This window comes from Schistocerca nitens, chromosome 2, assembly GCF_023898315.1.
Source record: "Schistocerca nitens isolate TAMUIC-IGC-003100 chromosome 2, iqSchNite1.1, whole genome shotgun sequence".
In the NCBI taxonomy this organism is placed as follows: Eukaryota; Metazoa; Arthropoda; class Insecta; order Orthoptera; family Acrididae; genus Schistocerca; species Schistocerca nitens.
In genome coordinates, this window is record NC_064615.1 from 678,626,387 (window position 1) to 678,638,457 (window position 12,071).

Here is a 12,071-nt window from a genome sequence, read left to right on the forward strand (position 1 = left end):
TTAGTGGTTTCAGTCTTACCTGGGAAACAGAGCACAAAAGGTAGATATAGTTGACATGCCTGCTGATAATAATATTTTAGTAAAATAGTTGTCAGATAAGAAACACACAAACACAGGCATCCATCTGGGTAGTGTATTGGGCCAAATTCTGTCTGTTCACCTGTGACTTTTCCAGTAGGATAAGACACAGAGAAAAAGTTATTTTTGCTGATAACATTAGTCACTGATGAAACACCATATAAAAAATAACAAATTCAACACAGCATTTTCTATCTGGGAATGAAATTGAATAATAAACTGCCCAAGGAGATAAACACATATGCTCAAAAAGGTTGCTAATACATTTTTCACAAGTAATGCATACTACACAATTAAAGATTACTTAGAGGACTCAGAGTAGTGGTTGATAATGACAGAGCAACACCCTACACTTTACAATATATGATCACAATGTCACACTCTACAAGAAAATTATGTGCTGAGATATACAGCAAGTTCAACACCTCACCCAGTATGATGGGATACTGACTCAGTTTCTTCAGACAGATTGAGGCGAGGACATGATTATTACAGAAGACATAGTTGCATGTTTAAGGGACTAGAGGCAGTTTTCCAAATAGATATAAGGTAGTGCAAGGGGCATAGCACCATGTTCATGGTTCACGAGTCACCAGTGGGTGGCCTTAGTGTATGCAACAATGAAATACAAAATCCTTAGTGTATGTGATGATGAAATACAAAACTTGGTTTCATATGATAAGTTATCTGGAGAAAAGTATGTGTAAATCAAAAGAACACTGTCCAATACAGACCAACTGAATGAGACAGTGCAGTTGATAAAACAATGACATCATATCTGGGAGGATGGAGTTTGCTCTTTCCTGTCATCCTGATTTAAGTTTTCAATAATTTTTCCTAAACAGTTTCATGCAAATGCCAGGATGGTTCCTTCATCAAGGCCATGGCTGACTACCAGTTATATCCTCATACAAGCTTACTTACATATTCTATGTATATGTATATTCTGAGATATTTATTTTCATTGTATTATGGTGACAAATCCTATCTCTCTTAAAGGACATTTTCTATACAACATTAGCTGCATTACAAATGTTTATTTGCCAGTTCCATGTTTACACTACATGACAGTTATGTTAAAAGAAATCAAGAATTGTCACTGCCTAACATCTGACAGCATTAACATACAAAACAACCCGTATACTACGTGAAAGAATGGATTCCATATCCTGTTGTATTAACTGACACGCATGTCAGTGCTGAAGAGGTACATAAAATGCCACTGATGATAAGTTATAAACCCAAAAACCAATTTTGACACAAACATTTGTAGCAGAGTTCATGCTGCATGGAAGAAGTCCCTTAATGAATATCTTCAAGCTGCAGAGCACCAAGAACTCAAGATTTTTTAAATCTTGTATCATTGTGGGAGGATCCCTGAATAAAGAAGTAAACCAAATCACACTGAAAATGGTTCCTTTCCCCAAAATTGTATTTTTTCATGTCTGGCTCTGCTATAATGAGGGCTCATGGCAGTCGGCACAGAGACCTTACACAACAGATGTTTGATGCTAAGAATTTGATGGCAGCTTGTGATCCTCGCCAAGATTGAAACTTCATTGTTTCTGCTATAATTGGAGGTAGAATGTCCATGGAATAGGTATATGAACAGATGCTCAACATCCAAAAGAGGAACACCACTTTGTCGAATTGACCCAGTGTGAAAACTGCACTGTGTGACATTCCAACCCATAGGATCAAAGTACACTGATCGTCAGAATAAGAGCTGAACTCAGAAGGACAAGGCAGATTGTGATGCAAGCAGGTAGATAGTATCACTCATACAGAATGATTACACTTTCACCTCTGAAAGATTAACATTTATTGCGCTACACGGCCACAAAATGTACATGTTACTATGGTGTCAGAGCCCCCGTGGCTGTGAATACAAGTGTCCAGACATCACAGCATGGAGTTCTACAGGTCTTGGATGTAGTCCTATGATACTGCATCCCATGCTGCTTGCACCTGGATGCACATTTCTCATGTATCAGAGGGTGGAAGTGGAGTCCCGATGAAATGCTTAATGGCACCCCACACACTATCGATCGGGCAGAGACTGGGTGAAGCAGCTGCCCATGGCAGAGTGTCCAAAGCTGCAATGCGTGCATGGGAGGTTGCTGCATTATGATAACAAGCTTTGTCCTGTTGAAATCAGGTGTACAAGTTTTCTTTCCAGCCTGCCTGCTCCTATCTCTGCCTCAACCACTAAAGCCGCTCAACCTGCTGCAATGGAGACACACAAGTATATATGTACTGAAGCACAGTGGTTAAAGCAGGCCAACTTGGGTTTCTGCTAGTCTGGCAAGCTTCATGAGATCTAGGTTCCTGCTAGTCTGACAAGCTTCATGGGATCCATTCAGCCTGCTGCACCTGACAACAGGTTGCACTGTCAATTTATGTGACTAGTCAGCTATATGTCTGCGTAACAATTTTCTCTGCAGCTCATTTATCATAATGGTAAGAGCAGAAAAATGAAGAAACCAAACTTTAAGGATACTGAGAAGAAACTAAGAATTGGAAAATATATACTAAGTCATGAAATACGAGCACAAGTTCAGCAGGGAAAAGTTGTGTATGAGGCAGCTTCAAATAAATCAGTAGGTGTCTCAATGCAAATTGTGTAAAAACTTACTAAACACTCATTCAGGAACCTTGAGTATGGCACGACATGTTTGTAAATTTGACCAGCACTTTCCTCACTCAATAAATATTTAGAAAGAGGACAAAGAGTTAGTGGCTGCTTTTGATGCTTGTCACACATCCAGATCCTAAAACCCACACATGCATGCCTTCTTGGATCCTCTGCTGTCAACAATAAGCACTAGTGGTATCTGTGCGACTGGTGTGGCACATAATACAAAAATAGGACCTTCAGGCTCCAGTGGCCCCACAGAGTACATTCAGGTGATGATCTAGTAATGCTACCCGCTGATACACTGGTCATCAGCGTCATTTGGAACCTTGTTATATCAATTGATGGGCACAACCCGACAGCCCCATCTGCCATCCCCAAGTGCACAGTGAATCATGAAAACCTTATCATTGGCAAAGTCAAGGGTGAGCAACATACCCATCCAGTTGCAGTGGGTCAGATGGGTTCTTCTGGTTGCAGCTCTTTTCATAACGATGAGAGCATTTGCTACAATCGTTCGAAATTGTACTCTTATCCAACATATGGTGGGCCTGCGAATTGTGAAGAGAAAGGGAGGCAGATATTGCAATTCGGTCTAACTTTTTAATACATAGATTATATGAGAAATGACAATTTGCAATAAATATATGAATATACTTACCAAAATAATCAAGTAATCGACGGACTTTCACTCTATTCTTTCGCATTAAGAAAAGAAAATCAATTGCTTCAATTGATTTTGCTCCTCTCATTTTAGCAACTTCATTTGCTTGATTTAAGAGGGACTTCATTTGCTGGTACAATACTTTTTCTATGTGAGCTGCAGAGCATTCAAGAGGTCTTGGACTATCGCCATCAGCGTGCATCATCTTTTGTAAAGCTGCAAAATAAATAATTTCAATTACTACTTGAATACTTTAATGGCCATTTTATTTTTAAAATATATGATTTAATACTGCTATTCATAATAGGTGAATTTCAATTTATCTTTCCACATTGTTAAAATGGTTGAAACGTGTAACTGCCACGCACAGTGTCATAAATATAATCTGTTGAGTTTTGTTTTAAAGAAGAAGGGGAAATACAAAAGCGTCCAATTCCACCCGTCTGCTTTGACCCATGACATCACAAATATGGCGGAAACGACCATACACGACGACTCCAATATGGCGCCTATGATGTCATCACGTAAACATGACCACAAACACGAAAATACATTGACAAACCAACACACACACACACACACACACACACACACACGTTCCACAAAAAACCTAATGAAACTAACTGGACAAGCGTTGGAAATTAAGGGTTTTTGGGTGGGGACAAAGTAAATATAGACAAATTTAGACACACACCACCATACCAAACCACAGAAAACGACGAAAAAAACAGACAACACAAAACTCCCCAAATTCCACTAAACACAATATCCTCTGGAATCTGACCCTTCCCTTGACCTATAGCTCAACAGCAGCTCCCAATCCCACAAATTGGAACTGAACGTTTCCCTTGACCTATATAGCTTAACAGCAACTCCCGATACCGGAAAACCCACAGCCACAACCACACATTGGAATCTAACACTTCCCTCGACCTATATAGGTTAACAGAAACTACTGATACAAAATCATAAAACCCAAGACTACAACCACGTCCACAATCATCACTACATCAAAAAACACAACAAACTAACAAAATTGGAATCTAACACTTCCTTTGATCTGTTATCCTTACGACATCTCCACATACAGCCGTCCCTGGTCCGAGACGCCGGAACTTTAAGCAAGCCTCATTTCTTCACGACATACTGAACACTTCACTTCACGGCTTCATCCAAAAATCCGAATAGTTGAAGAAATTTTATTAGAGACAACGCACTGTCCCCCATCATCGCCGACAACCGAAAACTGTTGACTCTGTCAGTCATATCCATACCTACCAAAGACATAAAAACAGCATTTTATCAAAAGTCACACACGATGAACAGAAAAAAAAAATTACAATAACGTCGATATAACAAAACTAAAATCGTTAACTCACTGAAAAATATTCCGCTGAAAACACAGTCCCGATACCACACACGTGCAATGCTATCACGCAAACGAACCCCATACGCCACGTAACACGCTACCCATAAACACACCACCAGAGAAAACCACCGACCGCAACAATATACCACCTACAAACACTCCACACACGCAAACTAAACCAAAAACATCGAACACTTCGGTCGACCCGAAGAAGGCTTACTGCTGTTTTCTATCACTACTAAACAGTATGTGATATTCAAACATAATGTGCACCAAAACACTGAGACTTGTCCATTGTATAGTACTGGTTTTCTGTTATTTATCTTGCAGGATTAATTTGTATAAGAGAGTGCATTAAAATAAAGTAAATGATTTGTTAATTTGTTTGCTTGATCTTAGCAGTAGGAAAGAAATTAATGTCATTTCTCTCTTTGAATGCCTTGCAACCTCAGAGATAGAAAATCTTAATACAAGCGATTATGGGTTAGCTGCACATTCATGTAAATACAAAATGGAAAAAGCAGAAGTGTCAAATTTTAGGAAGAGAGAGAGAGAGAGAGAGAGAGAGAGAGAGAGAGAGAGAGAGAGAGAGAGTGTGTGTGTGTGTGGGGGGGGGGGGGGGGGGGGAGAAGAGGAAGTAGAACAGAAATACAAAAATGTAGAAGCATCTAAATTCTGCATACATAAGGATATGGAAGAATGTGTGTGTGAGTTAGTATTGGGAATGTTGCAATTGTATGCATGTCTACACTGAAAATGGTAACATGAAACTTTGATGGTTTATTGTGCTGTCACTGAAAAAGAAGGGATTATTAATGTGTGGTGATTTTGCTGTAAATTTCTTGAATAATAATAAATACTAATAATAAAAATGTAAAAATGTTGTGTGTCTCTGAACTCACTGATCTCCACAACTACTATGGGGTTTTCACAGGTAACTTGAGTGTAGCTTGTGGTAACACGTAGGCTTTACAAAACAGAACAAAAAAAAAGTTCTAAATTAAAGCTTTATCTAAAATGTCTGCTCAGGTTAGTAGTTCTCACATTTAAATCATCACAGCGTAGTACACCAAAGACCCAACAGACAGCACTGTTAGTTTCACAGTACACCAAAGAACAAATACAGTAGCAAGTTTTCTCTTCCCTCAGTGACAAACATATTTTCAGAAGTTTGCACCAGTGAGAGAATTATGTGCAGCAATCTCAACTTTGCGAATATAAATTAACATCAAATTTACATGGTTATGATATACAGATTTACTGATTTCATTTTGAGAGTCTGCTTTTTGATAAGCCTACACGTATTTTTTTAAATTTTGTTTTGATTAATAATTTTAAAAATTGGCTAAGTCTTTCTGAATACATCAGACTGGTTAAATACTGAGGACCATGCAGTCTTGCAATTCTGGTGAAGATTCTGAGGCGAGACTTGCTGCAGCTCGAGAACATCCAGCTTTGTGAACTCTTTCCTAAAGCAAGGCATACACATCTCTGGATGATAATGTCATGCATTATTTCGCTCCTCAGAACTCTTCACTCACGAAGGCTTAAAGTTGTTTCTCTTCAATCTAATGTCATAGAAGTAACAATTTTGATGGCATGTGGCGCAGGTGAGAGTTTTTATACCCCAAATCCAGCTTATTCCTAACAATTTATTATTTCACTTTAAACATGTACAATGCCCGGTGAGCTTACATTATGGCATGACCATAAACAAATCATAAAGTCAGAACTGAGCATTGCAGGTGTCGTCCTTGTTGTCAGTTGCTTTTCACATGGCCAGGTATACATGACTCTCCTGCGTTTGTGAGGCAAACAAGCTCTTCATTTATGCCACAATCATACTACTTCATACATTGTACACAAAGAAAACAAAATTCACACAATGAAGTCCAGGCACAGCTACGAATTTCTAGGCAAAGTTGGGTTTCTCAGCTGGTATATAACAACTTTGTAAGGCTCATTTGCCTGGTGAAAGTTTTTCAATTGAATGACATTTTGGTGACTTACATTTCCCTAAACTACGTACATTATCCAACGAGGGAAAAGTAACCTACAGTTTAATGTGAAATCCAAACCACATGTCATTTCTGTTTACTTCTCATATCATTGAGAGATGACGGCTGGTTATAACAAAGAGTGAAAATCCATAGTCCAAGCAGGACCTGATCCCATGATCAACTTCTAGACTGAATACAGCAGAAAAAGTGATCTAGAGGTGCCATTAGCCATGTTTAAGAACATGGCATCAGTGACAAATTTCCCAATCCAATTTGCTCAAGATAGTAGTACCCTTAATGTTGTTATATTTTAATACAAGGTAAACTTTGTGGTAAATAGATGTTGGATAATACCTTGCAGTGCCGACATTTGTTGGTGGTAAGCAATTTTCTTTTTTGTCTATTTTTCTCAAATTGTAATATTTTCTGTATTCACTGTGTACTGAATGTTTTTTTTTTAATTTACATAGGGATGTTTGACCTTTAAATTTTTCAGGTGTTGTGGTTTTGGTTTTGTTTTTCATAGATGTAGGTGGTGGTTTTTTCATGTCAATAGTTATGGTTGACCTATATAGGTCAATGGAAATCACTGATTGCAATTTTCATAGTTTTATATGTAGGTACTGGTGCTTTGGTATCATCAGCTGTGGTCAAGGGAAACGTCCGATTCCAATTATCATAGTTTTTGCTGCAGGTGTTTGTTTTGTACTGCCAGCTGCGGTTGACCTATATAGTTCAATGGAAGTGTCCGATTCCTGTAGATTCTGTAATTTTTTCATTTTGTGTGCTTTGGGATTTTTTATTTTTTTACTATTATGTTTAGCTTGTTCCCTCCCTAATACACCAAATTTCCGACGGTTGTCCCGTTAGTTTGATTGTATTTTTGGAAGGAGATGTTACTGTCTTATTTATACGTATTTTTGTGTTTGTTGCCGTGTGTATGTAGTGACACCATTGGAACGCTTAGAATAGCCATTTCCGCCATATTGATGACATTATGGGACAAATGGAATCTGACACTCCCGTAATACCGAAAATTTTTAAAAGAATCCCAGAACATGTACGTCTTGTCTGAAATTGACAGATCAGACAATAAAATAAAATACTGTTAAGAAACAGACAGTGAAAGAAGCCGTAGATGATATCCTTGCTGTTAAAGAGAACAGGAGCATTGTAAAAGACAGTTCATGTGCAGTAGAATTTTTAATAATAATTTTTTTTTAATTGATGTACATAGTTAGTAAGAAATAGCAAACCAGTATATGGAATTCAGTGAAACAAATATTAATCTCACACCCCTACTTAAAATAAAGATGAGGCCTCATTCTAAGTTCGCATGGAATGGGACACTAAAAAACATGGCATACACTACAACATATTCTTAGTCACTTACATAAATCATCATTAAGTATGTGTGTTTATCCAGACAGACTGAAATATGCCATTGTTAGGCATCTCTACAAGAAGGGTGACTACACGATGTCATTTATTACCACCCAGTTCACTCCATACATCACTTTCAAAAATATGTATATATGGGGTGGTTGGCCAATCACAGTTTGGATTCCAAAATGCCATCTCCACTGAGCCAGCTACTTATATAGTAACTGAGCCCATAACAAAATCTTTAAATGAAGCACTATCAACAGTTGGGATCTTCTGCAACTATCAAAGGCTTTTGACTGTGTCAGCCGTAAATACTCTATTAGAGAAGTTAACGTTTTATGGAATACATAATTCAGCACATGCATTGTTTCATTCTTATTTAAGAAACAGAAAGGCAGAAAATTATCCTAGACTGTTCAAGTAATAGAAAGAGAACTGCTACACCATTTGGATGAGGAGAAAGTACAACAGAATTCCTGCAGGACTTGTCATTGCCCCACTGCTGTTCTCACTTTTAAGTTAATAACCTGCCATTTTATTCAAATCAAGACACAGAATTAGTCCTGCTTGCAGATGGCACCGAGTAAAGAACTGTCAGAGAAAATAGTTAATGACACTTTGCAGAAATTACTGACTGGTTTTGTACGAATATGCTACCCTTGAAACTTTGAAAAATAATTGCTCATCCACTATTGTACTGCCTCAGATGTTCAAAGTTCTTAGGTCTGCATAGTGATTAAAATTTTAAATTGAAAAACTGGATAAAGAGCAACATTCAACATGAGTCACCGACTTTGACCAGTGACTTAGGAAACATGACAAATGTTGTGAACAACATGGTGACTACAATGTAATATTAGTGGCAATTTTTCCAAATGGGTTAAGCTACAGATCGTTCTTTCACCACAACCACGTATTTTTAGTTTCTCATTCATTGGCTTCACCAACTCACAACCAAACTGTCACCTTCCCACTTACACTAGACTTTGGGATGGGCTACAGACCAATTTGTCACTACAAGTAGGTCTTTTTCCTTTCACATTTGATGCCTCTATCAACAAGAAAACGGTGAATATAAGCACCAAAACGCGATGTCACAGCAGCCATTAACATTATGTTAGTGAACAAAGATGATTACTCTTATCAAATATTCCTCTTCACCCAAATACCATATAGTTTGCCTACATTTACCATAAGACTAATATCAAGTTTAGGGTTACAGAAAACAGGTAACTAACACATTTGCATATTTTCATTCACTGCTGTCTTATGGAATCATGTTCTGCGACAACTCCTCTTCGGCCACATGTAAACATAAGAAACATGAATTTCTTGGGAGGGAGGGGGGGGGGGGGAGGGGGAAGAGGTATTATAATTGTGTGTGAGGTTACACAAATACATCTTGTATGCACCTCTTTAAGCAGACAGGAACAACAACAATAGCTTCACATTAAATTTGTTCACTTATGAAGCCTGTAGTCGAAGTTACATAGTGAAATCCCATTCCCTTTTTTGTAGTTTTTGTCAGATAAGCAAGACTTGATTTGTCAGATAAGCAAGACTTGATTTGAGCCTGTACACCGTACTGGTAACTTTTGCCGCACTAGAAGCTATGTAAAACAAATGTTGAATGCACAGTTTTAAAATGCCCAGAAAAGTGTTAAAATGAAGTTTTAGGAAGTCTAAATTTCAAAAACACACCTGGCAAGCACAGTACTCAAGCACTGTAAATGCGCACACACAAAATTCATTAAATTACTTGGGATTTAACTTTTTTGCTATATGTTGTTTCTGAACTTTGTTTTTCTAATGAAAAGTGCGATAAAGATGACGTGAATGTTCACTACAGATCAATGTGTTTTCACAAAATTTATTTCACTTTGTTAACTCAAAGAAATTATCACTTACTTTTAGATAGACCTCGTATTACGCGAGGGATCAGTCTGTCATGACAACAAATATTCCAAGGGTGATTGGGTGTAGGTGGGGCGGTGAGGGGGGTGGGGGGGAAGGATCCCACACTGGAAGAAAAAATGATTAATATTATCCTACGTCTATCTTTGTCATGGAGATATGTGGTGAATAGTAACGATGTTTCCCCTTAATGACTCCCTCGAAACCACCGTGGAATTCCTGAACAGAAATAACTACCACCTTCCTACTTAAAAGAAATCTCTGGCTACAGTACAGACCACACTACAATCACAACCACAAGTCGAAGGGGAGGGCCGAGCTATCACAAACCATTTCAGATTCCAATGTACTCCTGTTAATGGGTTAAAGAATAGTTTTGGTAAGCTCAAAAAGAACAAAAGCAGTTCAGTACAGTTTTCAATGGATTACATCTACGCGTGTGTTGACTTTACTTCACGAAATCCTATAAAATTTAACCAAGTAACAATGTTTTCACAAAAATTGATGTCCAAGCGTTTTTAAATGTTCCCTAACTTTCTAGTTACATTTGTACACAGTGTATATATAGCACAATTTCCGATTTAACTCAGCATTTGTTTTATTTCAGCCCACAGCAATGAGACCTAATATTTTATTTCTACATGAAAAAATCAAGGGCACACATTTTCTGGAATAAAAAAATATACAATAACTTGTCGTTAGTAATAAAAAGAAAACAGTTTCTCAAAAGTCGTCACAGTTGACAGATCAAACACTCAGAATCCTTTCTCTGTCACTTCCAAACACTGTCGAAAGCCAAGAGTTTTCATCAGTCTATATAGTTGTAGAATATAGAAGACAATACAGCAACTTCAAATAAAATTCGCACTACCAACCTTGTATATACGACTGGTCTTCGCCGTCACATAACTTCGACAACGAACCATTCATCTTCGTTAACTAATAAACAAATTCACCGCGCTACAACACAATCGACCAGAGACTACAAAACACCCCAAACATCCTATTTATATTTATAAATAGCCCGAGAGCTAAACCACAGTAACGACTCACCTCACTACACCCTCTGGTGCGAGATTTTTACCGTTCGACAGCTGGAGTTACACCAGCGCTCCAAGTGTTCAGGAACCAGACAGTCACTCGCATCATAGGGATAATGTTTGGTTTTCATTATTCTCTACTGAATTAACGAAATGGTTGTCATATTAATGCGTACAAATAATTCATGGAGAAATACTATCGAATATTTCAAAATGTGCAGCTTATTTCCGTGAAAATTCTGTTGTTATTATCACAGGCACTTTCTTTGATACCTAAAATTATCCAATGAAGTCCTTTTTTACGCTTCGCTCGACTTGCTAATGCGCGAATATTTTTGTAAATGTAATTATTTGCTTCAAAAGCGAATGTGTTGAAGAGTCTTGCCGTTTCTGGTTCAGATTTAGCAACAATTGCGGAACTGGTTTCTCCTGTGTTGCGAAACGGTTTTATGGCTATTGACGATTTATTATCACGTCTGTGAGGTTTTCTCTTAAGCTACAGTTGTGGTGACTCATTACTTGATACATTATATAATGTAGGTATTACATTCCATTTAGGTTTACTACGTTGCATATTGATTGATTTGGATAGACACAGGACGTCTTTCTGTAAAAGGTCAGGCCTTCTGGTGTTTACTAACAACTTTTTCTTAGTAAATTCAGTAATTGTCTGTACGTTGCAAGAGAATCGTAAGTAAACTGTCCTGTAATTTCGTATCTCCCATGGCTCATAGGAAACTAAATAATCACAGACATGTTGTAATCTTTCAGTTATTGTCAATTTTTATAGCACTACATACCCTCCTTATTGTAAAAACTATTTTACAAATCAATATAAATGGCAGTCAAAGATATAAATAATAAGTCTGGGCAGTAAATGCTCTGCTTTGCTATTGGCTGACACTGTGGTGTCAGCATGGAAACAGGCAATCGCAAGCAGCACGTTTATGCGAGGTTCTTGGCGAAAATGTTCTTAGTGCCAGAA

At 37.7% G+C, this 12,071-nt stretch overlaps 1 protein-coding gene across 2 annotated transcripts in view; it reads right to left on the bottom strand.

Annotated features, from left to right (window-relative positions):
- LOC126236807 (transcription initiation protein SPT3 homolog) overlaps window positions 1-11,080 on the bottom strand; it is a 116,925-nt gene extending 105,845 nt beyond the window's left edge. The window contains exons 1-2 of one of the 2 annotated variants that reach the window (XM_049946398.1): window positions 10,922-11,080; window positions 3,375-3,593 (exon numbers count right to left, since the gene is read on the bottom strand). In XM_049946398.1, the coding sequence (XP_049802355.1) occupies window positions 3,375-3,593; window positions 10,922-10,976 (274 nt within the window). In that variant the 5' untranslated portion in view covers window positions 10,977-11,080. Of the gene's footprint in view, window positions 1-3,374; window positions 3,594-9,370; window positions 9,498-10,921 lie in introns of those variants that run through there. The other variant, XM_049946399.1, reaches the window with a different exon arrangement.
- Between the last annotated feature and the right edge of the window lie 991 nt (window positions 11,081-12,071).